The sequence below is a fragment of the Molothrus ater genome, chromosome Z (assembly GCF_012460135.2).
Source record: "Molothrus ater isolate BHLD 08-10-18 breed brown headed cowbird chromosome Z, BPBGC_Mater_1.1, whole genome shotgun sequence".
Lineage (NCBI taxonomy): Eukaryota > Metazoa > Chordata > Aves > Passeriformes > Icteridae > Molothrus > Molothrus ater.
The window spans coordinates 30,954,361-30,981,286 of record NC_050511.2 but is presented as its reverse complement, the minus strand read 5'-3'; the positions used below and the strand labels follow the sequence as shown (position 1 = coordinate 30,981,286).

Here is a 26,926-nt window from a genome sequence, read left to right as displayed (position 1 = left end):
GGCTTATTCATTGAACAATGATATATGGAAACAAACTGTAACTTATTTTTTAAATTTTATTCTGGATTTAATAAAGGCTCATGTAATACACAAAGTTGGCGGGACAGTTATAGAGCATTCAATGTCCTAGCTATAGCAGAGCCTCTGTGTTTGATTAAAAAAGCAATATGCTTTTAGCACATGCCAGACTGAACAATGGAACCTGTGAATAAAATCTTGAAAATTACTTTTCCTAGTTAAAAAGTGGAAGAATTATTGTTAAAAATATATATTATATAATACAAATATGTATAATATAAATGTGTATATTTGAATATTCAGCCGAGTGATTCAACCTTTTTTCAGGATTTAGTTTTCCAAATAAAATAAATAAAATAATAATTAAAAAAAAAAAAAAAAAAAAAAAAAAAAAAAAAAAAAACAAAGCATGCAATGTACAAAGACCTGTGTTTCTTAAAGTTAACATGTAAAGTGGTCTGCTTAAGAAAGTGTTGGTACTGGGATTGCATTTATTGATACTATTGAAAATAGATAGGGCAGTACTCCATTCTAGCTTCATAACATTAGGTTTCTTTAAAATTTTTGTGTGAGCAAAGAAAAAAAACACCAAACCACCAAACACTCAAAGAAGCTCATCAACCAAACAACACCACCACCCCTCAGCCACAACTACCAGAACTTTTGATGACACTTAAGGTTAACCTCTGTTTGGAAAAAGAACCAAGCCATGCCAGAAGGCAAGCAGATAAAAAGCTCATGGAGTCTCTGCAGAGCCAGAGGAGCAGCCAATATGCCTAGTGGAGCAGCCGTGGTCCATCTGCAGGGGCTTTACCTCAGCTGAGCTGCCTGAGAGCACTGACACCAAAAAATTATCTTATGTAAAGGAATAGGGGAAACCATGACCCTGATAATATTAGTAGAAGCAATGTCAACAAATAGCAAAATAACCTTTAGCTGAACTTATGTTTTTGGGTATTTTGTGGTTGCTGCAAACATCTCTGCATTATGTCCTTCAGTCTTAGACATGTATCTGTGAAACACACAGCATCTTCCTTACTTCTAGTTAACACAACAACCAGCTGCTGCATTGAGGGAAAAGTCATCCCTTTATAAATTCTAAGACTTTTTAAATCATTTTGTCTAACTTCATGACGTGTTGTTTGGTGAACTTGTTTTGTTTTTGTTTTTTTTTTTTTAACATTTCCAAACATTTCCCATTTTCTCCCGTTCCAGGCCAGGCTCATCTTGTTGCACCAGAAGGGGCACGGCGGTGGCTGGGCTGGGCTGGCAGCAAGCGGGGCCAGGCCCGGCCGCAGGCGGCACCGCACCGCTGGAGAGAGGCGGGGGCCAGCCTGCCGCCGCCTTCACTTCGCAGGCGAACCGGAGAGCTAAGCCGGACCAGCCCGGCCCCTCGGTGTCATCCCGGCACGGCGTGTGCTCCGGCAGCCGGGGGGAGACAAACTCGGCGGCAAGGGCCGCGAGGCTACAGGCCAGCAGGGACGGGACCGGGCACTCCGAGCGTACCCCGCTATCCCCCGGATACCCCCGCCCACCGTCGCTGCGGGCGGCCGCCCAGCCCGCCCCGGTGAGACCCGCGGGCGGAGGGTGCCGGATTAGGTTTCAGGCCGCCGGGGCGTGCCCGAGCGCGCTGCCCCCGCGGCGAGGCTCGCTCGGCGCCGCTACTCGGGGGCGGGGAGGGCGGAAAGCCGGGCCGGTGGCGGGGCCCGCCAAACCGCTGGGGTAAGCAGGGTGCTGCTGGGCCGGGTGGCGGGGAGCGGGGAGCGGGGAGAGCCCTCCCGAGTCGTCCCGCGGGGATGCGGGCCGGGAAGGGCGGGGAGGGTCCGCCGCGTCGCTGGAGTTTGAGTGACCATCTAAAATGCGTTTGCCTCTCGAAGTTTTATTTATTATTGTTCATTTGATCCGAAGGGTTTTGCCGGCGGGGGGGGGTGCGGGGGGGGGGGGGGCTGGAGGAGGAGAGAGGCCGCGGAGCCGCGGGCCGGGGGGATGAGCCTGTTGCTGTGTCCCGGCACATCCCCTCTTCCTCCGCCTCAGCCGACCGCGGGCGGCGGGAGCGGGTGTGGGGGCCGGGCTGGGCCGGGACTCTGGCCTGCGGCGGGCGGGCGGTTCGCGGGCTCGGGCGGCCTGGCGGGGCGTCGTCCTCACGTAAACAAAAGCCAAACCTCCCCTACCATCTGCAGGGAGCCCCGCTGCCCGTTCACGCATTCCTTATATATCTCCCGCGGGCATTTCATGACGGGAGGCGGTCTCCTTATCTGCCCCCGCTGCCACCGACCTTAATAGCGGCCGCGGCCCGCGGCCGGCGCTTGTGGGCGGCGGCGTTGACTCTCGCTCGGAGCCACAGCCGGACCGGAGGCCCCTGCGACACTGGCCGTGTCCTCGGGCTCCAGGCGGGGCGGTGGCCGCGGTTCTTCGGGACCTGTTGCCGTGCTGGTGTCGGCGCTGCCCGCAGGTCCGACCCCGCCAGCAGCTCCCCGGTAACAGCTTTGGCTGGGTGGAAACGGAGATGTGCTCTTGGATGAGCCTGGGTGCGCTAAGGAAAGGGATGGTTCGTTTCTCGTGTCCCCCCTTGCTGCCAGCACCTCCCTGTGTTACTGGAAAGAGTATTAGGAGGAAGGAAAGAAAAAGAAAAACTCACAAAACCGACCTTTTGAACTCCGGGTACAGCATTTAAGAGGTTTGATTTGCCGTTTGGCTGAAAAACGTTGGTTATAATTTTTTTCCTTTTCCTTGCCTTTTGCTTTTATAAACACTGTATCGTCCAGCTATATTTTTCTGTCATAATACGTGTAGAAGATTTTTTTTTTTTTTAATTACCAACTGTTGGATAGGAAAGGTCCTTACTGGCTTTGGTCCCTGAAAGGGTGTTGGGAGTCTGTCGCAGTAGGAGAGCAGAGATTTACTGAGATAAAGAGGAAGGGTCTGAATTCTGCAGTTGCGGAAGTTCTATTGTGTGATGCCCTGTGGTTTTCGTATCACTTGTGCGTTTCCTTAGGAAACAGCAACTCCTTGGTAGGGAGGAATCTAAACTGGAAAAGGGGAAAGTGGTAAAATGCTTTTTGGGAGTGTCACTTGATGCTTCTGTGGAAATTGAAAGTAATTGTCGCACTAAAAGAGAAGAATGCAAGTGGAAAATAACTAAGGACATACCCACCTTAACAAGCAGCATTATTAGACAGAGAACATAATTAAAAACAATATCAATTTTTAGTTGCATATTTTTATGTGTCGTATCTTGTTAACAGTAACATGCATGTAACATTTACTGATTAGCTGTGGTGTTTCTAATGGTTTCCTTAGTGCTTTGAAGAGGCTTTTCACTAGGAAATGGGTACATTCTCCCCCCTTCGTGCGGGAAGTGCACTACGGAAGTTAGATAGCTGTCAGCACTAGGGAAAGAGAGCTGCACTACGTAGATACTAATGGATCTTTTTATTCCACCTGGCCCTGATGGGGCCCTGGTCTGTGAATTCTTCAGGCAAGAATGCCTTACATCTTCTCAGTCATGCAGATAGCTGTAGATGGTTTTGTTTTAACAAGTAGCACTTAATTCAGCATATTGAGAACTATTGTAAAGACCTTTTTAATCTCTGCTCCATGTTTCAAACACAAAAAAAATTAAAATTTTGTGAAGTGCATCCAGTACATTTTCTAATTGGCTTTATATTTGAGCATCCTGTTGAAGCAGTTTTGGCTAATATAATGCCATGCTGGCAGGATACTATATTATCATTGATAAGGACAGTCTTGTTTCACTGCTGGTGTTCCTGACAAGTTGATAGGAAAATGCGCTATTTTTGCCTTGGCAATAATAACATATTTCTTTTGTAGGCTTTTCAGACCCTGTCCTTATATCTGAAACCCCTTGCCCAGTGGTCTTGTTAAACAGTGTTATGATTTTCTGTATAAGTCACTTGTTATTGTCACAATACACAAAGAGAAAGTTCTGTTTTCAGTTTGTAGGGAAAATGATGACTCTTTGTTGATGCTTACTAGCATCAGTTTGGAGAGGCTTTGTATTTATTCATTTATGTATGCAGTTGTCACCTCTGTGAAGAATCCAATACACATTGAGGTGCAACTGCTGTAAAATCTATGCTTCATCAGGTTTAATTGAATTTAATGAATATGGTTATCATTTGCCTATGCTTGAAAACATAAAGAGCCAATATTAACCATGCCTGTATTTCATCAATTCAGTATATTCAGTAGCATCCCCTATATTCTGTATATGCTAAAAGTTGCTTTTCAGTCCCTGAAGCTAATGTGAAAGGATGCCAATTGATCTTAATTTAAGATATTTACTGAAAAAAAAAAATTTTTAAAGATGATCCGTTTGTTTCATTAACAAAAAAACCCCCAACAAACCCCACCAGAAACACCCTACCTTCTATGCTGTTGTTTTTGAAATGCTCTTTGCAAATCAATTTCAAATACACTATATCACACACATTTGTCAGTAGGTGCAATCATTATGGATAGTTTAGTCCCATTTCCCAGTTGCAATTATTAGCATGTCAGTTACCATGGATATTATATCTTATGCTGATGTAGGGCTTCTTACATGTTACAGAAAATTATTAATTATACACAAGGAACAGATTGCCAGTTCATGGAGAAGGATTTTAAGTTTCTTTAATACATTAGAGTGATGCATACAGAAGGTTAAAAGTAGTTGAATGTTCAAAATTCTGTTTTCGTAATTGATTCAAAGCACATGGTGCTGTTCATCAGCTCTATCGCAGAACTTTCCTTCAACATATGAACCACTACCTCTATATGTATTTTTGATGCATTCAGCATTTTGCTAAATTCAAAGAGGCAAGTAATGTTTTTTCAAAGTACTTAGAGTCTTAATATAGGCTGTGCAATACTGCCTTTTTATTTCTGCTTTGAATGTTTCAGAGCAATTTTCATTAGCATTCTTATCAAATGTAGATGTCAGGCATCTCTTGTTTGCTTGTTACATTCCAGGTAGTTGATGGAAATCTGCTTTGTTCCTTGTGGAACAGTGCACATTAATTTTGCTTTTTCTTTTTGTTCTCTTTTTCCCTGTTGGTCATTGCTGTCTTGCATTTATTTTCACACCCTTTGTGTGCTTAAAAAGTACTGTATGCAACAGCAAAATTGCATTTGTAGAAAAGTAGCTAGGGAAAAAAACATTGAAAAGCATGAGATCTTTGAATTTACTGTGAATAGTTTTCACTGCCTGAATTTTCACAAGACTGCTCAGTGTCTGGGGATCCACCTTAGTTTTCCTCCTGGGGTTAGTAGACATCTTTAAGGAGGTAAGTGGGAAAAATGGAAGAGCTCCTAGAATCTGCAGGGAAGGCAGAAAGTTAAGCAGTAATGAGCATCTTTCACTTCCTGTGTGGTTTGGTTTCTGTTCCTGCACCGCATGGGTGCTAACATGATATGCCTATTTGAGTGATAGCCAGAAAACTGGGGAGGAAGATGACATGGGATAAAAATCATGTACTAAAGGATATCTCCAGCCCAGACAAACACAGGCCAAAGTGTTGGATTAGAAGTTCCAAAATACTCTCTTTAGCAGTTGTAAAATGCATGTTGTAGTTACTTTGCTGCTTAATTGAAATAGATTTAATTTTAATCTCATGCAACTCCAAGCCAGAGTTTGGGCCTAGAGATCACTCTTAAGATAGGCATTTCTTCTGTATACTCAGAGTATTTCAAGTAATGCAGGAGCTATGGGGCAAAGCCTATTACTATGTTTTCTATCTTTGGCATTGCATGTTTCCTAATCCATGCTATGAGCATTAGTTTCCAAGGTATTACCTAAAATGGCTTTGTGAAACAGTAGATGGAGTATCCGTCAATGAAACAGAGTAGGTTTCCTTGTAGAAACTAAGCGATAAATGTGAAAGAATGATCAATGGAAATGGGTTGCCTTACCATTTTCACAGATCTTTTGTCTGTTTAGCTAAATACGTTCTGCAATTGTAGTGGAAAGGAGGTGATCAAATAAATTTCAGAAGTTAAAAAAAAATCTGCCACCTGTGCATTTTAGTGTTTCAGAAGTGGACAGATAGAAACCAGAGTTGCAACATGCCACCTGTTTTTTGGCAACCAGTGTTATCAAAGAAGGGTAGCATGGAGAGTGGTAAAAACCCCCATTTTTGTTCATTAGCATTGGAAGAATCAAATTTTGAAAGTGCAAGCTTGAAAGGGATCATCTTTAACTTTGGTTTGTTCTTAGAGTGAATATGGTGTGTTTGTCACCTTATACCTTATTCCTTGTGTTTTCTATTCTAATGTTCTAAAACAGCAGAAAAGCAAGAGATGATGAGGTTTGATTTTTTTCCTTTTTTTTTCTTTTTTGGTTTGTTTGGCTGTTTGTTTTTTGTTTACATCACAGCTTTTACCTGTGTGTTTAGAACTTGAACATAGATTTAACTTGCTGTTTGCTTAACTGTCTTTCTTCGATTTGCTTATAAAGTCTTGACTCAGACAGCCGGTGTTCTTATTACTGTGAAGAGATTAATGAATTTAGCACTGAAATACAAAAATAGTTAAATCTACTTTGAGCTAAGCTCCTAAGCTCTTTGAGGTGTGAAGATTGTTGTATCCTGTATAGAAGGGGTGGTTTTGGCTTCAGGTTCCTGTGATACAGGAACCTGTATCCTCCTGCTAGGAGATTGCAAAATGCGGAAATCAGAACTAAACTCCCCACTCTGCATCTAGAAATGCCATTATAAAAATATCCAGTATAACAGAATTAGGCCATTCAACAAGTGATCATGCATTCCATTCTACTTCTCACTAGCATGTTGTTGCTAAAATACTTAGAAGCAAGCTGGTTTAAAGGCCAGTGTGTCCTGTAGTGGGTGGGGGTGTTTCTGGATACGTCTCTGCAGTGTATTTTGGAGAGATAGGTGGTTGCTTCTCCAAGTACTTCACTATGTTAATGTGCCACTAAGCTGGTGCTGGCAGATCCCACTTGTTAGCATGGATGTGGCACAGCAGGAGCAGTCGTGTGTCTATATGTCCTTTCAGAGTGCAGGCAGAGCGAATAGGGGTCATCTTGGCCTGCAGCACTGTAGAGGCAAACATGGGTGTCCCTCAGTGCATTGCATCTGCCTCAGAGGAGGTGTCTGAGGGAAAACATTCTGATGACAGTTTTGGTCTTTGTCATGCTTATTGGTGATGTCGACAAAAGCATTAAGCTGACCAGCTGGGAAGGGATTCCCTACTAATATAAACCCAAATAAAGCGAATAAATGGAGAGTTCAAAATGGATTTGCTGATACTAGCATGGTGCTAGAGCAGTATTCACTCCTCTCTAAAGCATGAGATGAATAGAAAGTAAGTAATGAGTGTCTTAGCAGAGCTAAGGACTTCTTTTCATTGCAAATTACATGGCATAATCTCAGCCTATAGATAAGTTTAGGACTTGTGTCTGCTTGTAGAATTCTCTGCTGTAAGTTGTTAGTGTTCATATCTTCAGAATTACATGAACACAAAGATGATTGTGGGTACTGTCACTTGTAAAATTTACATTTCTCGGCACAAGAAGAATGAAATTTTAGTCAAATTGAGTCATAAAATAAAACAATATCCAGCTACCCCAAAAGGTAGAGACATTTTAGAGCTGCATCTCTTCTTGAGGTTCTTGCAGAGCTAAAGCAGAACAGTGACCCTCTATTTTTTCCTGAGTAGTTTCATCTGTGGAACGTAAGATGTTATGTGCTTGTGCATATAGTGCTGTAATAAATGAAATAACTGAAAAAATACTCAATTTCTTATTTTTTGCACAGCTCTCTGGTTCCATCCACTACACAGCCCCAAGGGTAGGTATTGAGAAAGAACTGGAACAGTAACACAGGAAAGAACTGCTTTGATTTGAATTGGTACTGAGGAAAACATCTACAAGCATGGCATAAATACCTCTGATTTTAAATAGTGGCTCTGAATAGAAGTGATAGTAGTTTTTAATCTAGAAAGAAAAGCTATGGTTGATAAAGATTTGGGGAAGTCAGCTTCTTTCATAACATTTAAATAATCTCATCCAGCCCTTCCCATGTAAAATAGACTGTTTTGTCCTGTTTTATAGAGTGACAAGGTGAAAAAAACAAGATATATTTGAGTCGTTTTTCAGATCTGGTAATCACATGTTGGGATTTTCCTTGCCAAATAAGAAAAAAAAAAAAATTATAAAGGCTTATTTTTATTTAAAAGCATAATTTGGACCATGGAGTAACATTACTTTGACAAAGTCAGGTTTAAGGGGTTTAATAATAATCCTAAAAAGGATGATCAGTGATTCTGTATCAATGTATTGTCAAATTCAAATGTAGTCTTCAGAGAGGTTATGTACTCCCCATTCTTTTACTGGGCTGGACTGGGCTCTTGAGTAACCAGATCTAGTGGAAAGTTCTCTGCCCACGGCAAGTTTGGAACTAGGAAGCTTCAGGCATATTGAAGCTAGGGAAGTCATATTGATGGAACTTGAAACCATTTTAAATCCATTTGGTTTGCTTTTTCTGCACAAACTGCAAACAGTATAGGCTTTACAAAATGATCAGATTCTATAACTAATGATCCTGTTAGGCTGTCTTATCTAGTGATCTCTCAACATCATTCCTTTTCCTCTTTTTATCCAATGTCTCAAGAAAGAATTACTTTTCTTGAGTGCTTTGAGGTCACAGTTCTGCATGTTTTTAGGTTCTCCAGATTCAAGAGGGAATGCTGTACTGGTTTTTTCCTACTATAAAGAAAACAAACTATGAAAGATAAGATCAACAGTTCATACACCTGCAATGATATTTGAACACCTCACTTCTCATCTATCCATCTCCATCAAACGTGTTCTGTCACTGCAAATTTCTGAGCAATTGCAGATGTACATTTTTAAAAAGCCCCAAACAACCATTAAGAGCAGCAAAAAAGAATAAGCAAAGCAATTTCAGAATTTCTTCCTCCCAATGTGGAATTTCCTTCCTGGAAACCCACACTGATAAAAACTCAGCTATCTGAGTGTCAATTCCATTAGATGTTAACAGTAGAGGCTCTAGTGTGAGAATCCTACAAGCTTGTAGCCTTGTGGTTTATATGACCTCTCTTTCAAAGGTGACTGTAAAAAGTGTGCTGTGGCTCATGCGCCTGAAATTGTCAACACAATTGACAATTGAGCTTGAAAACTGATCCCGCAGGGAATGTCTTTTTGTGAATCACTGAAAAGGAAAGCAATGAAACTGTAAAATTTCAGTGGCAGCTATGATTCATAGTGTCTGATTAAAGCAGTGCAGGACATGTTGTGCAACAGTATGCAGACAGCTACTTTGATATGGAAATGCAAATAAATTACAAAGTATATTCCTAAAGCAATTTTCAGGAAGATTTTGAACACCAAAGTGAGTCAGACTTTGACTTTGAGGTTATTTTAATTATCTGTGAAGATGGTTTTTTTTTGTGGATCATTATTTTGCAGTTTATTGCTTTCAAAAGTCAACCTCTTTTCTTTCCCTTCAGAGCTTAGTACTTCTGTAAATGTGACCTTTTTTTCTTTCTGTTACTTTTCAGGGAAATATTTACAGTCTCTTTCCAGTGTTGAAATTGAAGCTGAGAAACAGAAAACATGTTGGAAACAATTGGTAATTTTTTTTCATTTGTATTACAATATTTTTGTGGCCACATTGAGTGGGTGTGATAGATTTGGGATAAGGGTGTATACTGCTGAAAGAGGTTTTGAAAAAAAAATTATATACTGTGCTTAGAAGTGCTGTTGTGTTTGGGTTTTTGTATTTGAAAACAAAATTTGTACAACCATATGTTTAGTGTATTTGAATTTGAGCCTGTTGTCTTGATTTCATTGTTTTATTCTTTTCTTGAATTAAAAATTTGCATAGAAAATAAAGATGTTTTCTATTATGACTATCTATGCCCCTATTTATTTGCAGTGGACTGTAGCCACAGTTCCTGTAACTGAATTTCAATGAAGGCTCTTTCATTTTGTAACCCACTTCTTGATGGACAAAAATACAATTTTCATTGGCTTCTGATTTATGCAGTCTAGAAACTGCTGCTGACTAGGAATGATTATTGCTACAGATACTCATCGGGCCCTCCAGGCCATGGACCGCTTACAGACAAAACTTCGGGATCGAGGTGACATTGCAAATGAGGAGAAACTGAGCCTATTAAAATCAGTGCTGCAGAGTCCCCTTTTTAATCAAATTTTGAGCCTTCAGACTTCTGTTCAACAACTGAGAGATCAGGTAGGAAAAGTAGTCTTGCAAGTGCAAGGGGAAACTTGCTAAGGTAATGCAAATATGTTTGTGTTTCTGCTTTTTGAACAGTGAAATAGCTTAAACTAAACATCTGATCCAAAGGTCTGGGGACATACCACATGGACTTTTTGGGGCTTTGTTGAAGCTATATTTTGTGTATGTGATTTTTATGTGTATGCTCATTACTTAAAATGTGCAGTGTAGGGAAATGGTGATATGGGTGGGGGGGTAACATAAAGCTTTTTTTCTCTGACCTTCAAAAGGAGCATGCTTTCTATGAGGTCTAGAACTTGTTTCCTAGGAGCCTTTTATTGCTCCTTTGTGTCTTACCCTGCTAAAATAAGGATGTAGAGGGAAGCTGTAGGATGGTTGACTTCAGAAGGAAACGAAGATCTATTTTGTACTTTGTATAGGAATAAAAGATCAAAGAGAAGCCAGAGCTCTTGCCTCCTTTTTGCTTGCTCAGGGTATTAAGTATTAATTTTCTACATGTTTTCAATGAGCTTGAGAAAAGGGTCAGCAACTTGGCTAGATTGACTTTATTTGTGGCTATAATTTTCTTGTCAGCAGAATAAGAATTTGAATAATATAGAAAGTAGTTCAGTAACTGAATTAGGACTAAACTATGTATCTGGCTTTGCAAATTGTCATTCCTGTTGACTCCTCCAAGATGGCCAGCTCTGTCTGGTATGCAGAATTGCTGGTGGGAGGGAGCAGACTCTGCACATGGACCTTATCATCAGTGTGGAGCCTCATCTGGTCTCTGACCAGACTATGATGAGACGGATTCCTCACAATCCTCACAGTACTTCAGCTGTGCAGCAGAAGAATGTACTGTAGCCCTTTATTGCTTCTTGTGGAACATCTTGATGCTATTTTGCAAGACAAGAAATAAATTAGAATGGTGTCTATGTTGTATTCATCACAATGGTTTTCAAATTTTGTCTGTTTAGTATTTAGAGACTTAATGACATTGGAGTAATTTAAAAAATCTCAGGAAAAAAAAAAAACTGTCCTGAGGGTTTGCTTGCACTGCCATTTGGAAATGAGAATTTAACAGTGACATCCAGAAATTGTGTGAGTTACATGGAGAAGACCCTAGGAACATGTAGTGAGAAGTAAAAGTATGCCTGAAACATTAATAAATATTTTTTAAATGGCAAATTAAATTTTCACTTTTGGACATTAGCTGTGAAGTTAAAGGATGGCTATCTTTTTAAATACACTTTCCTAAATTAGAAAATGAAGCAGAAGATACTAGGATACGTAATTTAAGTCATGTATTTTTTAAAAAGCAAAGAATAACTTCACTTTCTGTCCTGACTCTGCAGGTTTGTCTGTGAAGTAACTTTAGTGATCTGTGCATGTTGCATGGTATGTACCCTGGTCTATTTGACAGGGGAGCTATTTGGATGTGAATTCCTTTCTTTTTTATGTGTGCTTATATGAACACTTACACCTGTAAATATATGTTTCCAGCATTTTTAGATTTGTGTCAGTTCTTTATCTTATATTTTTTCTGTAGAATTTCTTCCCTACAATATGACATGAGATTATTTGTTTTTATTTTGTGGTAAATATTTACAAGGCATACTGAAACAGGACAAAGAATAAAAGCATAAAATAGGTAGTTATGTTAAGAAAACCTGTGTTTTCATAGATGCACTTTTGAGGACACCATTCAAGGACACCCTTTTTACAACTGTCAGGGTACTGTGCTCTTGAAGCTCTTAAGCAACAGGTTGATGAAAGCTGCAAGGCATGTGAGTAGTGACCAGTTTTTTTTGGCCAAGCTGTGTCAGACTAAGGAGAGAAGTTGTATCCCTACAGTTGCAGTCAGAGCCATGTTCGAGACAGGATGACAAAGGGTGCTGACTTGTGCAATGACAAGATGTTGCAGCTTCTACCCACTGGAGATAAGGATGGCTAATTTTTTTATGTATAATGATGAGCTGCAGTGACAGTTTAATGGCCATTTGATTCTTTTCGAGGTGAAGTGTGACAGTCTGTTTAACTGCCCCTCTCTTTTCAATGAGTTTTTAAAGAGCTACAAGACTACTGCAAAATTCTTGAGGAGGTCATCTTTTAGGACAGTGTAGTTTAAAAGAGGGAATGGGAGCAGGGAAGACAGAATGGCAGTTTACTTTACAAGTCAAACAGATTCTTTGCAAGTATCCCAGCAGAAGTAGGTCAACCAGTGAGACTTCATTGTGGACCTCTAGGGTCATCAGTAAATTTCAAGGTAAAAATGTATTCCTGGCTTGAGGCATTGTGTCTTGAAAGCACAGAGATGACAGTGGAAGTCCTGCCCTCTATTTGGGCAGTGTGTGGACTGGGTGGTATGTTGCTTTACCTTGAGGCGTGGTCTAAAGTCAGCAAATATGATGCCTTGATTCTTACTAGTCGGCTTTAATGTTGAGGAGCATTTTTTTTCCCTAAATGAGCAAGCAGGATTTGTTTGTACTGCTAAACTGTCATTGTGAAGTTAGCTGAAGTGAAAAAGTCTAAGCACAACAAAGGGATTTTTTTTGTGAATTACTGTTTTGACTTCAGAAGTCTCTTGAACTGGGGAGCACTGAAGGAAAAAACCATTTTTTTCTTGTCTCTTTCTGTCCTTGTTCTTCAGTTAATGCTTGTTTTCTGATGTTGAAGAGCAGTCTTGTTGTTTGAAGATAAGACAGAGACAGAGAAGAAAAATAGAGATTGTGGTGTTTAAAATATTTTAATAATATTTTATTTTCTTTATGAAATATTTTAAAGAAAATGGTTGGACTATGTTAGCATCCCTGTCCCCCTTCTTTTCTATTCCTTTTTGTCTCTCAGTTGTTCACCTCCTCCTCCACACCTTCTCCTATCTCTTTTCCACTCCACAGCCGCATAGCTGTGCCAGAACAAAATATCTAGTGGTTGGCTCAGATGGCAGGGCTGCATTTCTCAGTTTTGGGGTTGTTTTTGTTTGATAGTTTGTTTTGTTTGGTTGGTTTTTTGTTTGTTTTGGGTTTTGTTTTTGTTTGTTTGTTTTTGTTTGTTTGTTTTTCTGTTGTGTTTTTTGGTTTCGTTTTTTTGGTTTTACTTGTGAGTTTGACCATAGTTTTTTCTTCACAATGTAGTGAAGAAAAAGGTAGTGGGTTGCAGCTGGGTGTCTGTACAAGAGAGGATTTAGGGAAGAAGTGGGAAACTGTCTTTTCCTATTGCTGGTGAACACTTAACATTGTTAACTCAACTCTGTATTTTGGACAACTAGAGATTTTTAGTTCATGTTTTGAGCCCCTCTTGGCAACAATACTGTTTGTGCTTTTAAATGAAGTGATAACAAGAAATGCTAATTTGGGATCTACTTCATCTACTCTGCGGATGGAGCCATACAGGTGCAGCCAGCAGAGTGGTGCTGGTGCCAATTCCTGTTCCTGGCAGCTCAGGGCCCTTTCCTGCTGTTGTGCATGTTCTCTGGCTTGTGCTTCCTCCCTTCCAGTGTGATTGCAGTTGCAGCTGGCCTTCTTGCTACTCAGGAATCTTGAAATCAGTCTCGTGCTTCTTGGGGTGTCCAGGGTTGCTGCTCAGTGGCTGCAGTGCAGAAATACTGAAAATTTCTTTTTGTTGAATAAGTTGAGACCTAGAGATGTTGAGGACACTGCTTTAAGTTTTGATACAGTACAGACATGGCTTGTGTTGCTTTTTTGTTAAAGTATTTTGAGCTACTGCCTGTAAGCACTACTTGTTTGTATTCTCTGTCTGTGTGACTAAAACATATATTTTGTCATAATAAGTGGTATTTATGATTTTTTCTTTTTATCTTATGCAATTTTTGTCCGTGATGGAAATGTTTATACCAGCAGAGAAAGCCAATCAAGGAAAAACAGCATAAGCAAGCTTATAAAAAAAGGAGTAATGTCTCATTCCGTAATTATACAATCAAGGGGCTATAAAGCTACTTTTTAATGGAATTATGGTAGTTTGCAAAAGTAGTGCAATTTGTAAGTTAAGAAAAATATTTCATTTTAAGATTTGCGCTTGAGGTTTATTGCTCCCCCTGGAATGACCTATACTGCTGTGGTTAGCAAGAATACATAGCAGTTGCTCTCTAGTTTTTTGTGCTATAAGCCTGGATTTCGTGAGGCATGTGGAAGAGAGTGGTCATCACATTTCTGCTTATAAATATGTCTTGGAATTCTGAACTTCTACATTAAGAACTACCGTAAATATCACTATAAATGTTTTTATAGTTTTTAAGGTGTAACCATGTCTGTTTCAGAAGAGGAGATGTGAAATGTGAGGTTTTTGCACAGACATACAGAAAACTTTATTCTGTTAACAGTTTAACTTTTTTTTAGTTTAATTGTTTCTTGGAGTTTTTGAGGTCAGATGAAATTTTATGTGAGGTTGGCTTCATGCACTAAGCACATTCTCCATTAAATATGAGCTGTGTTTGTTTAAAAAGGGTGTAATGAAAATGAGATGTTGCTGTCAGTTGCTGTTGATGTGACTGTGTTCAATACTGTGTTGTAACTGTGCTGTTGTACTGAAATTTTGAGGAGAAGGTTTTAAAGTTCTAGTTAACCTAGTCTGAACTGGAAGGTTATTTTTTCCTTTTCCTGCAATATATATAGTATGCAAGACTTCCTTTCAGTGGTATTTTAACCATTGTGCAAATAAATATAATCCAGTTTTTTTCAGAATAGTGCAGTTGTTACTTCATTATGTGTATTAGAAAAACAAGAACAGCTTCCATCTTTTGCTTTGAAAAACAATGGGAAAAGTCAGTCTATTCCTGTATGTCTATATACTCAGAAAAGTATGGAGAAAGGATGAACTTTCAAATGGAGGAAATAACCACTGTATTTGCCAGTTTGAACAGGACTTAGTGAAAAAATACAATGTAGAAACTAAAAAAATTAATTGGCCTGTAGCTACTTCTGTTTCAGCATGAGAATGTGCAAATTCTCTACCAGGGGGAAATCCAGAATTCCCTAAGGACATTGCCTTACCTTTTTTGAAAAAGTCCTTCAAACTTGAATAGAGAAAAGCACGGTGATACTGGACAGATGTTCAGGTGGAAGTTGAAGTGCCCATCATGACTACTCTGCTCTTAGAACACTGCAAACAGTGCAATGAGCTGCCTAAAGCAATCAATCCACTGTTCAGTAGTACTAGGAGAACATACTTAAATCATAGTACAAGTTTGAGTGGTACAAGTAGTATTTTGGTTTCAGATTAAGCATGTAATACTAGTCATAACGGCAATATGTCATACTCTAAAACCTTTTATTTTTGATGTGTAGTTCCATTTGTTCTTTGGTGATTATAGATACAGAGAGTGTTTTATGGTATACTAGAGAAAAACAGTATCATAACGCAAACACCATTTATAACATCCATACTATTTTAAAACTGACATAATTTTGTTTACTGTGGTTTGATGTAGATTTTTATGCATGATTTTTCTAGTACAACTTGCTCCCTACACATTTTTGTGTAAAGAAGTACTTTAGATTCATAAGGAACATAGGCTTTTTATGCCAAGAGAGGTTTCGCAAACTGGGACTGTCTCTGCATTAGCAGTCTGAAACATTGTGTGGTGTCGTGGAATAAATTCAAAGCAGGGGGCTCTCAGCTACAGTCAATTTCTGTGACATAAAATTCTGTTTCTCTCCTTTTTGGCCAGTGTGGCTTGTGCTTTGTAAAGTAGAAGGTGCTCTAGCTTTCTGTACATTTCAAATTTTGCTTTTATCATTATTACAGAATTTTCCCTCTTTTGTCTGAGAAACTGACTACACACTCTACTCAAAGTGGGGAATTCGCACACAGTTGGGTTTTATAAGACTATCAGTAATACCAATGACTTTCTACTTTTGCCACCCTGAAATGTGAAACATCCAGAAACTCCTGGATGAAGGAGTCCCCAGGACAGAATAATGCAGTTAGAATGGTGCTAAATGAAATTGCAGCCATTTAATGTATTTTTCTCTAGGTGTAATCATACTGATTGAAGTCAATACCATGCTCAGCTGCTGAGCCTGGCTCACTTAGTTTGAAGTTACCACTCCAAAAGCTGCGCCAAAATAGTTTAGTGAGCCCTCACTAATGGACATTGGATAAAATTGGTAGTTTTTACTTGTACTGTTCTGTTCTTTGTTTAGGCTAACTTTGCTGGCTTTGCCAGAGCAGGTGATTAGTTCTCTAGGGACTGCTTTAACCAGGAGTGCTCTGAGGATGGTAACTTACAGCAGAATGGGTAACTCTGTGCTATTTTCTGCAATGACCACTGCGATTTAGAAAGAGAACTTGAATCTAAGACTTACTAACATTTGTGATACCAGACCCTGTATACTATGGCCTTTAGGTGCACATGAAAGGTAGTTTAGGTGTGTATCTAATATACTCTTAGGCTGTTTCATATGAATGGTTAATTGCCATAATTTTAGATACTCCTAGGGTTAATGATTTCACCAATGACCATTTTTTGTGGGAAGAAGCATAGCAACAGCCTCTATAAGAAGATTTGAAGATGGAGGAGAATAAGAAATAAAGCACATAATTGACCAAGTTCAGCTATACAGTTTTACACATTGAAATGAACAACATTGTGAAGGTGGAAGTGAATTAACCTATTATATGGCCTTATGTGGATAAGAAACACAAGTATGTCGTAGACTTTACTAGTTTCAAATCCATTCATATAATGTAAGGGGAAGTCTTGTATTCTCAAAAGGGTAGAATTTGATTATGTCTCTGTGTTTTGTTATGTGTAATGAACTGTGAAACAAGGCTTATCTATCTGTGCATTACAAGCTTTCCAACACGAATGTATGCGGTCAAAGAAAGTGCATATGTGTACATTTTAGGTGTTATAATTTGTTTGAAACATAACCCAAATGATTCCTCACAAGTATGGATAAAGAACATAATTGTTGGGATATAAAAATCACTGCATTCCAAACATCAAATTTTCTTCTTTACAGTTTTTTTAGGTCAGAGCAGACTTAGAAATGCTAATGAAAACTCTTCTTTTTAATGCTGACTTGTAGTATTTTTTCTTTAACTTGAGGGCCTTCCCAGCCATATAAGTTGTTCAACAAATTATGTTTGTTTTATTGCATTTTCCTAAAACACTCAGATGAGATGGAATTGTATGATGAAGAACAATATTGACCTTTTAATAACTGGACTGTTGGAGAACTGATATGATAAACCCAATGGATGTAACATGCTTGAACAATTGAGACTGGTGCAGTAGATATTTCAGAATAAATTTACTGTTTTGAAATTTTTATGGTACTTGAAGTATAAAATATGACTTTAAGGAAGGAGAACCTTAGGTTTCTGTACTGTGATGCAGAATGCTAGAAAGTGTGCGTTGTCAAACTGTGAAAAGCATTTGAAGTTGCCATAATAGTTAGTATGCCAGGCCAGTAGGAAGCAAATTTATCTGGAGTAAAGCAGTACCAATTGAAAGTCAACAGGCACGTGGGACAAAAGACAAATGAGGGTTTCTGCTTTACCTGAGCTTTATATCACCAGCAGCTATTAGATTAGTTGGCACATATCTGCTGGGAAGAGGTGATTTACTATGGCTGTGCAAAACAGTTTTTTTTCTTTTCTGTTCTGAGAAAAGTGGCTGTAAAGTCTGTGTAAGTGTATGATTGTGACTTACAGATCAGCCTGGTGGTTTCAGACTTGTTCACTAATCTTGTATTTAATCCTAGCTCATGCAGATAGTAACATTGGTAGGTGTAGTACATAGTGATGCAGAAACCCTGACCAGTGAAATTTGTTCTCTATGTAGCTGTGTGATTTACTTATTTTTTCATCAATTTGTGCATGCTTCTTTTTAAAATTGTAAAACAACTGATAACATTTTTTGTTTTGTTTTTTGGGGTTTTTTTCCTTAAATACTGATGTTGTAGAAAACCTTTGTTCTTGTTTACCTCTAGCATAGTGATGGAGTACTTCAAGATGCTATGGTGATGGGAAGAAATGAATTTTAGACAGAGTACGGAAAATAATTTTAAGTTACTCTAATCAATTTGTTTTGTACTTGTAGTGTGCAACTCAGTTATACTCAGTTGGGTATAAATATTGAAGGTAATTTTTCTCCTTAAGGTGTCTGTTTAAAATTGCAAATTGGAATTTCAAGTACTTCTGATGGGCAGTTGGCTTATGATAATGTCCTTACCTAAGGAGGTTTCTGCTGTGTCTATAAATCTGTGTTGCCTTCAATCTTTTACAGGTAAATATTACTCCTTCCATACATTCCAGTGGTGAATTCCCTCAGCTTCTCCATCATGGTGTAAACATGGGGTCCTTGCCACTTAATGAGTCATATTTGTTGGCTCAGCAGAATGGCAACCCAGCTAATGTGTTAGAAACATCAATGAGATCCATTACTCCTCAGATTAATGGCAAATTCTCTAGTGATGACTTCGAGCAGCTGATCAGAAACATGTCCCAGGTAACCCTATCATATAATAACTACAAAATATGAATTACTGATTATATGAAGATTAAGATACTTGTGTATTTATTTAAAAGCAATTGAGTTACTGTACAAACCACAATACCATTTATGTATAAATAAAAGTAACCTTTTAGTTTGAAAAACAATTAGTAAATGAGAAAGCAGTTGAAAAACTAGCCCTAACATAGTCATTCCTACGCTGTCCTTAGCTGAGCAGTGTGTGTATTACAGATCAGCATGCCATTATTTTTTCATGCTCATTGTAGAGCTGCTGCTCTGTGCATGAGAGAGGTACTTTGTCAGAGCATGCTCTTGTATGCATAATTAATGAAATCTATCTGTTTCTTGGAAATAAAATGGAAAATTTTGACCTTGCTGTGTGCTGTTCTCTAATCTTACTACTTTCCTGTAGTAGGCAGAAATGGTGCACGAGTCCCTTCAGTGGCTGGAGCTGGGAAAGCCCAAGCATATTTTCTAGGATTTCTCTATTTAATCTGTAAGAGAGCAGGATAGGAGAAGTCTAATGGTGTTCAGGAGAGCCTTTTTGCATAGTCCAAGTTTTTTTTCATCTTTCTGAAATTCATCTGTTTCTAGTTTTGCTTGAAAGTTGTCCTGTATCCTCTAAAATAGATATACATATATATATATATATGTATATATTATTCAGTCACTACTAAACCAAAACTTAGTATATTTATCTTTTTTCCCTGATTTCCTCTTCTGGGCTGTAACAATATTTATTTCTCAAACATTTTCTGTATGATAGCAAGAAATTGGAAAGGAACAACTGTGTTTCAGTCATTAGCTTGTACGGTTTTGCCCAGCTGTAGGTGTCATTAATTAGTGACAACTTATTTGTTTCAAAAATTAATTTCCAAGTTGTTTGCCACGTTTATTATTGCTGCTTTTCAACATTTTTAACCTTTGTTCATTTTTAACCTTTTAACATTTGTACCCTTTTTTTAACTTCTGCTAAACAGGGTCGTCTTGTTGAGATAATTGACCTTATTAAACCTCTAAGTGGTGGTCTGGGCTTCAGTGTTGTGGGACTCAAGAGTGAAAACAGGGGAGAACTAGGAATATTTGTGCAAGAAATCCAGGAGGGAAGTGTGGCACATAGGTAATATTACTACTGAATATTTTACTATACCAAGTGTGCATATGACACTGCAGTTCAGTTGTGTTACTACTGTTTTTTTTATTATTTTGTTATTTTTTACCTTCTGGTACAAGGAGATGTTTACATGTTTCTCTCTTCATATTCTGAGCATCATCACAAATGTAAAATTACTTGCCACAATTGATGTGATGTTGAAACAGTCATCGTATGAACTGTTCTTAATTTACAGAAATTACAGATGACTTTCTCTGTGGTTTTAAATAGGGAAAAAGAGGAAGCTACTGTTCTGTGTCATGCCTTTTAAAGTAGAAATACATATTTTGCCATTGTTGAATGCACTGAAGAACAATTTGATGCAAAAAAGTCAGCTGTATCTGGCAGTGTTATTTGTTAGGTAGAGTCCCGTAGAGCCGGTGTGAAACCCAGATTTGAGGTCAGGCAAGTCTTGCCCTAAAGTCAGGGATATTCACAGAGATACTCAGCTGATATTACAGAAGCTCAGCAATAATGGCTTGCTGAATTATGCTTCAGACTTAAACTCAGATTCCACAGCTAATGTTGAGAGAGCTGCCGAGGCAGCACACAAACTCAAAGGTAAATGGCAGCAGCAGTGGTTCACTGTGGACTAGTAAAGTGTGTCACTGGTCCAAGCTGCTTTGTGGTGTACTCTGTACGTTGTGTGGAGAGCCTGAGTCATGTTGGTGCTGTTTCTCACTGTGCTTTAGGGAGATATTTTTGGATTATTTGTGATCTGAATATTCACTGTAAGTCTAAAAAGAACATGGGCAAGAGAGACAAGAACATGGTATACAGACTTAATTGTAGTTAATCAGGTACAAAATGTGGCTTGCTTTAGACCCTACAATATGTTTTAGTCTCCCTAATTTCCACTTTCTCTTTTTGTTTTCGTTTCTTTTGGTTTAGGCGAGGTGGCTTTTTTTTTGTTTGTTTTTTGGGGTTTTTTTCTGTTTGCTTGTTTCTTGCAAGTTGAAGCTAGTTTTTCCCTACCTTGGTGCTCTACCTGGGTTTCTTGAGTGTGGGTGCTCACAAAGGGTGTTGTAATAGAGATTCGTGTTTTCCTTGCTGCCCTTTTTTATCAAAGCATTGCCACTTTGGGATGCAAAGAAGTAGTGGAAGAAAGAGAGGGTAATCCAACTATGTAGGCTTCATTCATTTCCTTTAGAGTAGATATGAGGAAGGACTCAGTATGTGATTTTACAGTGATGCTTTCTTTGTCAGAAAGTGATGAGGTTTTTTTTAATTTGTTCAGGACTTTTGTTTGGTTTCTTTCTTTGTCCTTTTTTTTCCCCTTCCCCTCCCCCTCCCCCCCTTGTTTTTCAGCAAAACAAAATTTGTTTCTGTAACATAGTGATGAAAGTGTGTTCCGCTCCATGGTTTGATGAATATTTAGAATGGGTGCACTGAACAAAGTGGAGCACTTGGTCTGTAAAGCAAGATGCTCAAAGTCTAGGATAAACATAAGTTCCCAGGCTGTGGTTGGGAGCAACTGAGATTAATATACTTAGTCTCGCATGGGAGTTCAGGGAGAGAAAGCTGGCTAGGGGGTAGTCACCAGGGGAAAGTAGCAGTGGGATTAGCTTCAAAGGGAGCCATCACCAGGATGCCACATCAGCTCCTTTCAGCAGCACTGCAGGGGGGGATTAAAAAAGTCAGGGGAATTGAGACCAGGTTATTAAAAATCCTGTAAAGTTGTCAAAATACTGCAAATTCTGTGGCAATGCTTCCTTGATTTTTCTTTTTTGTTTATTTTGTCATCTGTTTACACCTGTGTGACAGAGATGGAAAGCTGAAGGAAGCAGATCAAATCCTTGCTATTAACGGACAAGCTCTTGATCAGACAATTACACATCAACAGGCTATCAGCATTTTGCAGAAGGCAAAAGATAATGTCCAGCTAGTTGTGGCTAGAGGCACTTTTCCTCAGATCATCAGTCCTGTAGTTTCCCGGTCTCCATCTGCTGCTAGCACAGTTTCAGCCCATTCCAACCCGGTGAGTACAGGTCAAATATCTGTGTATTCAGTTCTGGATGTGCATGTACTTACTGCATATAGTCTTTTGAGTAATTTTTTGTAACTTGAATGTACATTTCTTCACAATTCTTGAGGTTTTTCTTCTATTTATCTTTATTATACCTTTTCCCTTTAAAGACTAGAAAATATTCTGGCTTGCTGGGGGAAAAATCTTCATCTTGGATGTATTCCCTGCTCCCATCTGCCAAATTATCTGTATCCACCAGTGCAAATGCAGCATGTTTACCTTACTTGATGAAGCTTTATTTTGAGGTTGCACTAAACAGGATATTTTTTTCTTTGCATTCTGCTTAAGCAAACAATTTTTTGAGGCTTTGTAATCTGATCTGCACCACCAGCTGGATGGGTGCTTTTGTGTTTGCTTCTCTGTTGTCTGTTAGCATGGGAGCTCCAGTGAAATTACAAGATGTGCTTAAGGACTCCCTAAAAAGCAGCTCTACTACAATTCCTTTCTTATGAGAGCTTTTGCACATCTACGTGTAGACAGCACAGTTCAGAAACATGGTGATATCAGGCTGATATTAACTGTACTTTCTCTTCCTCTTACCTCACTCATGTAATGGATTGTCCTGGGATGAAACAGCCTATATTCAATTTTTTTATATTCAAGTTCAGTCTTCTGTGGCCCTTCTTTAAGGGAGTCAATTACCAGAAGTGTAAAGAGCAATCATTCTGGAAAAAGGAACTGTTTTTTTAATCATTAGTATAACGATTAAAATTATTATTATTATTATTATTATTATTATTATTATTATTATTATTATTATTATTATTATTATTATTATTATTATTATTAATAATAATAATAATAATAATAATAATAATAATATGATTATTTATATAATCATTATATATATCATTATATTATTCCTTTAGTGGAGGAATGTCAGAAATGTTCTTTATATCTGTGTACAGGAGGGCAGCTGACTGACCTAACGTTTCCTGCCAGAACGTAGGGGAAGCCTGCTCTTTTCCAGTATTGCTGTGACAAAATTGTTATCTATGTGATTGCCTCTGTATTCGCTGAACAGCTTCCCTTGAATGAAAAGATGTTCCTTACAAACATTCCATAGCTGCTTCTGGTTTGTTTAGCATCCCTTTCCCAGTTTTCTTGTTCTCTTTGCTTTCAAATGCAACATACTAGGAGCCATTCTTTTTCCTTCTGGCTTTGCTTTATTATACTGGCTTTATGTTAACACTGGATTTCCAAACAGGTACCACAGGGCTTTGAGTTTGCGATACCTTGATTATTCAAAAAAAACTTATTTTAAGATTATACCTGGTGTAGCACCAGCTGTGGTTTTAAATTTCAGACGAGTTTACTGTGGAAGTTCTTGTTCAGAAGAAAGAGTACCATGAGCTTCCAGCTGTCCCTTCAAGGAGTGCCCCATGTGAGTGAGATAGGATTTGCCTTTCTTTCAGAGCAGTTTTGCCCCTTTCAGAGTACAGTCTGCCATCAGAATGACTTCATTCTCATGCTGTTGCCATCAGACAACCCAGAAGAATACTACATGGGGTATTTCTGTTACTACCTGCCTCACAATATTTGGTTCTGCTTTCAGACTTAGAAGTACTGAATTGGGATTTTGGTTTCTCTTTTGCTTTGTTGTAATGGCTGATGTGAACATACCTGAAGAACAGACCTGAAAATTTTAATTTCCAGTCCTGTGTGGTTTTCTAGAAGCAGTATTTACTGGCTGCAAAGGGGCATGAAGGTGGGCAGCGCTAGGCTGCTGCCTGTATTCATTCAATGAGTTCTTGGAAGTTCTGACTCATTATTCAACTCTGGTTTGTATCAGAAAAGCTCCACCTGTTATAGAATTAGTAATTTACTGATTAAATATTATGTAATATCACACCTAATAGTAATTTTTGAAAAGGTATTATATGTAAATCTTCCTCCAACTTTCCATTATTAAAAACATACTCAAGGAATACAAGAAAATATGCTGCAAATTCCTATATGCATACGAATAGTTTGACTTGATAATCTTAAAGGCCTTTTTACACCTGAACAATTCTATGATGCTATGTTTTTAATCATTTGCAAGCTTTTATTTATTCCTTTTAGGTTCACTGGCAGCATGTGGAGACCATAGAGCTGGTCAATGATGGCTCAGGTCTGGGATTTGGGATAGTGGGAGGAAAGTCAACTGGCGTGATTGTTAAAACCATCCTTCCGGGAGGGGTGGCCGATCAGGTAAGTTCAACCTACCTCTCTGTTACTGTTCAGTAAGGTGTGAAATTACTCATTACTTTTATGATCAGACCAAATAGTAGTAGCTTTTATCCAAATAAATGAAAAAAAAGAAACAGTAATTATGGAAAATTTTCCTCTGTAAAGGTGTCTTTAATGCAGGAGTCTGCATTTGAATGTTAAAGGTGAATTAGGTTCTAAATTACATTTTCAAATCTAGTAACATTATACATGTTGTGTGGATTTACAGTCTTAATTCTTTCACGAGTGTACTTTCACGAGTGTATGAGGTTGTAATCAGGGGTGGTGAGGATTCCAAAGATTGACTTTCTGTGTCCTAATAGCTAAGAGCATCTGCTTTTCTCTGCTGAGCTTACTGAAATTTGGAGCAGGTATGTGGCTTCATGTGTCTTCTTCAAGACATGGGCTCTGCTCTTGCCTGAAGGGGTCATGTGAATTGAATTTGGTTTTCACACCTCATTTCAAGCTTGTTCATTGGACAGGTACCTTGGGCTGCATTTATGATGGTCAAGGATTGGGTGGGCACAGAGACTGGTCAGTCTTCCAACAATAGTAGTAGTGGCCTGATAACAGGGCCTGGAGAGGCATGGACAGCATTTACTGCTGTCCTCTTTCCCCTGAACAGGTAGATAGGTTCCTTTTACAAACCTGTCTTTTTAACACTCATCATATGTCCTAAATTCATATGAAGCTTTTTTATTAATTAAAGGTTAATCAGTAAGAGACTAAACCAGTGTAAATCAGTTTAGATAGCTGGATCACAGGAAGAGAGAAATGAATTTTATTTTGAAGTCATGGTTAATCCTGTTACTACTAGTAGTAACTTTTTAGTATCAGTGCAAACCTTAATATGCATTTCTATTCTGTTTTTTGGACGTGTGCTTGAAAATGGAACCCAAAGTTCTGCAATCTACATGCAGTTGTTAAATACCAGTTTTAAAACCAGGAGCTGGTAGCTGTAGCACATTTTTTGTAGCTAAGCACATTTTTTTCTCTGTGCTTGGGTGATGTCTTGAAAAAGGATCTCCTGGATATCTCTGGGAAAATTCCTAATAAAACTTAGGCTGCCATTAGGCAGCCTTCTTTTCTTCTCCATGTTATCAGGATATTGACTTGGCATCCAAAAAAAGTCACCTGATTCATATGTCATAAGTGACTAAAGCTATGTGCTATTTTTCTAGTTGAGTAGTACATGGGAGAAATGGCATTTTTTCGTATTATTTTTCCTTCAGCATGGAAGACTGTGTAGTGGAGATCACATCTTGAAAATTGGTGATACAGACCTAGCTGGAATGAGCAGTGAGCAGGTGGCACAAGTTCTAAGGCAGTGTGGAAATAGAGTGAAATTGGTAATTGCAAGAGGTCCTGTTGAGGAACCCCTTCTACCTGCAGTCCCTCCAGGAACACCAGTACCCACCTCTACACCAGAGAAACAGGTAAGCAACAGTGAACATATGTAACACATTGCAAACTTCCTTTCTTTTTAACTGCTCTTTGAATATCTTTTGTATTAATTTTGTATCTGTTCTCAGAAGCTAGGATTTTCTTCCCCAGTAGCGCAATTCTGGGAGAATTTAAATGTAATGAGTCCACAGTGCAAGGAACTGTATTCTTGAAGACTTTTGGGATTAAGGTTTAGGACTTCAATAAGTATAATCTGATTAACAACTTGTTCTGAGTTGCTTGTAAGGGTATGTTATTACATTGGGACAACTGAAGCAACGCAGTCTTTTCTTCAGGACTGAGCTAGTTGAGTCTTTAGCATTTCTCTGTCTGCCTTTTTTCTGTATAATTTCATCTGTTCATCAGAACTTTTCTCCCTGTGCCAAGCAGCACACAGATGCTAATCCTTTCCTACATCACCTGTCACTGCTCATTTGCTAGATATTTTCTAAAAAAAGTAAGCCAGCTGCTCCTCTTACTCCCCTGCTGATGATTCTACTTCGTATCTTTACTCCTCTACAAGTGTCAGCCACTTAAAAAATGCTGTAAATATTATCATGACTTGTCAGCTCAAAACCTCTACAAAACTGGTAATTTGCATGTTTGTAACAAAGTCTGGTTTCATGGGATTTAGAAACAGTACTGTTTTGCCACATACTGCTATGGCCAGATACATTAAAATGTAAATATATCAAGTAAATTAATGAGAGAAGAAAAGGTTTGTTGTTTTTGAGCGTATCCTTATATAGAATTTTTTGTTTTACTTTTTCCTGTTGTTTTTCTGGACATTTTCTTCAGTTCCAATGTAGATTTGAGTCAAGTCACATATGAAGAGAAGTCCTTGCAATTTATGCATGGATATTATGTAACAATTTAGATGGTGTTACCATCATTTTGTCTCTGTCCATTGTAGTGATATCTGTGAAAAATTAACATATATTCATCCCCTATTTTGTGGCTATAAGGCAAAGAAAGTTAATTTTAACATGGAGATTTTTGAGCATTAAAGATAAGAAAGAAACTAGTACTTTTGTGTCTTTACAGCTCAGAGATATAAAATCTTTCTGCATTTTAGATAGAGATTAGTATTTAACACTAGTATTACTTGTCTGAAATGCATCTCTCAAAATAAAAGCTGAATTTGATAATTTAATCTGTGCATTAATTCTGCAGTATTTGCCTTTTTGAGGTTACATGATGCAGTGTTAGAAGATGTATCTGCAGCTGCAGAATATATGCAATTTCGAGTACTGACAAAATAGCAAAGGGGCACAATTTGAGGTTTTTGCCACCTTCCCAATTTCCATACTTTTCAAAACCGTTTTCCTGGCAGGAGGCAGGCTATTTTTAAGCTGTTCCTGCCTACACAAAGT

General features: G+C 38.5%; 1 protein-coding gene across 18 annotated transcripts in view; it reads left to right on the top strand.

Annotated features, from left to right (window-relative positions):
* The first annotated feature begins 1,388 nt into the window (after positions 1 to 1,388).
* The window catches only part of MPDZ (multiple PDZ domain crumbs cell polarity complex component), a 94,557-nt gene continuing 69,019 nt past the window's right edge, over positions 1,389 to 26,926 (top strand). For 12 of the 18 annotated variants that reach the window (XM_036402919.1, XM_036402908.1, XM_036402912.1 and 9 more), the window contains exons 1-8: positions 1,390 to 1,585; positions 9,559 to 9,629; positions 10,087 to 10,253; positions 18,493 to 18,714; positions 19,701 to 19,840; positions 21,638 to 21,851; positions 23,964 to 24,092; positions 25,343 to 25,546. In XM_036402919.1, the coding sequence (XP_036258812.1) occupies positions 9,614 to 9,629; positions 10,087 to 10,253; positions 18,493 to 18,714; positions 19,701 to 19,840; positions 21,638 to 21,851; positions 23,964 to 24,092; positions 25,343 to 25,546 (1,092 nt within the window). In that variant the 5' untranslated portion in view covers positions 1,390 to 1,585; positions 9,559 to 9,613. Of the gene's footprint in view, positions 1,586 to 1,609; positions 1,741 to 7,793; positions 7,827 to 9,558; positions 9,630 to 10,070; positions 10,254 to 18,492; positions 18,715 to 19,700; positions 19,841 to 21,637; positions 21,852 to 23,963; positions 24,093 to 25,342; positions 25,547 to 26,926 lie in introns of those variants that run through there. The other 6 variants (XM_036402922.1, XM_036402921.1, XM_036402920.1 and 3 more) reach the window with 4 other exon arrangements.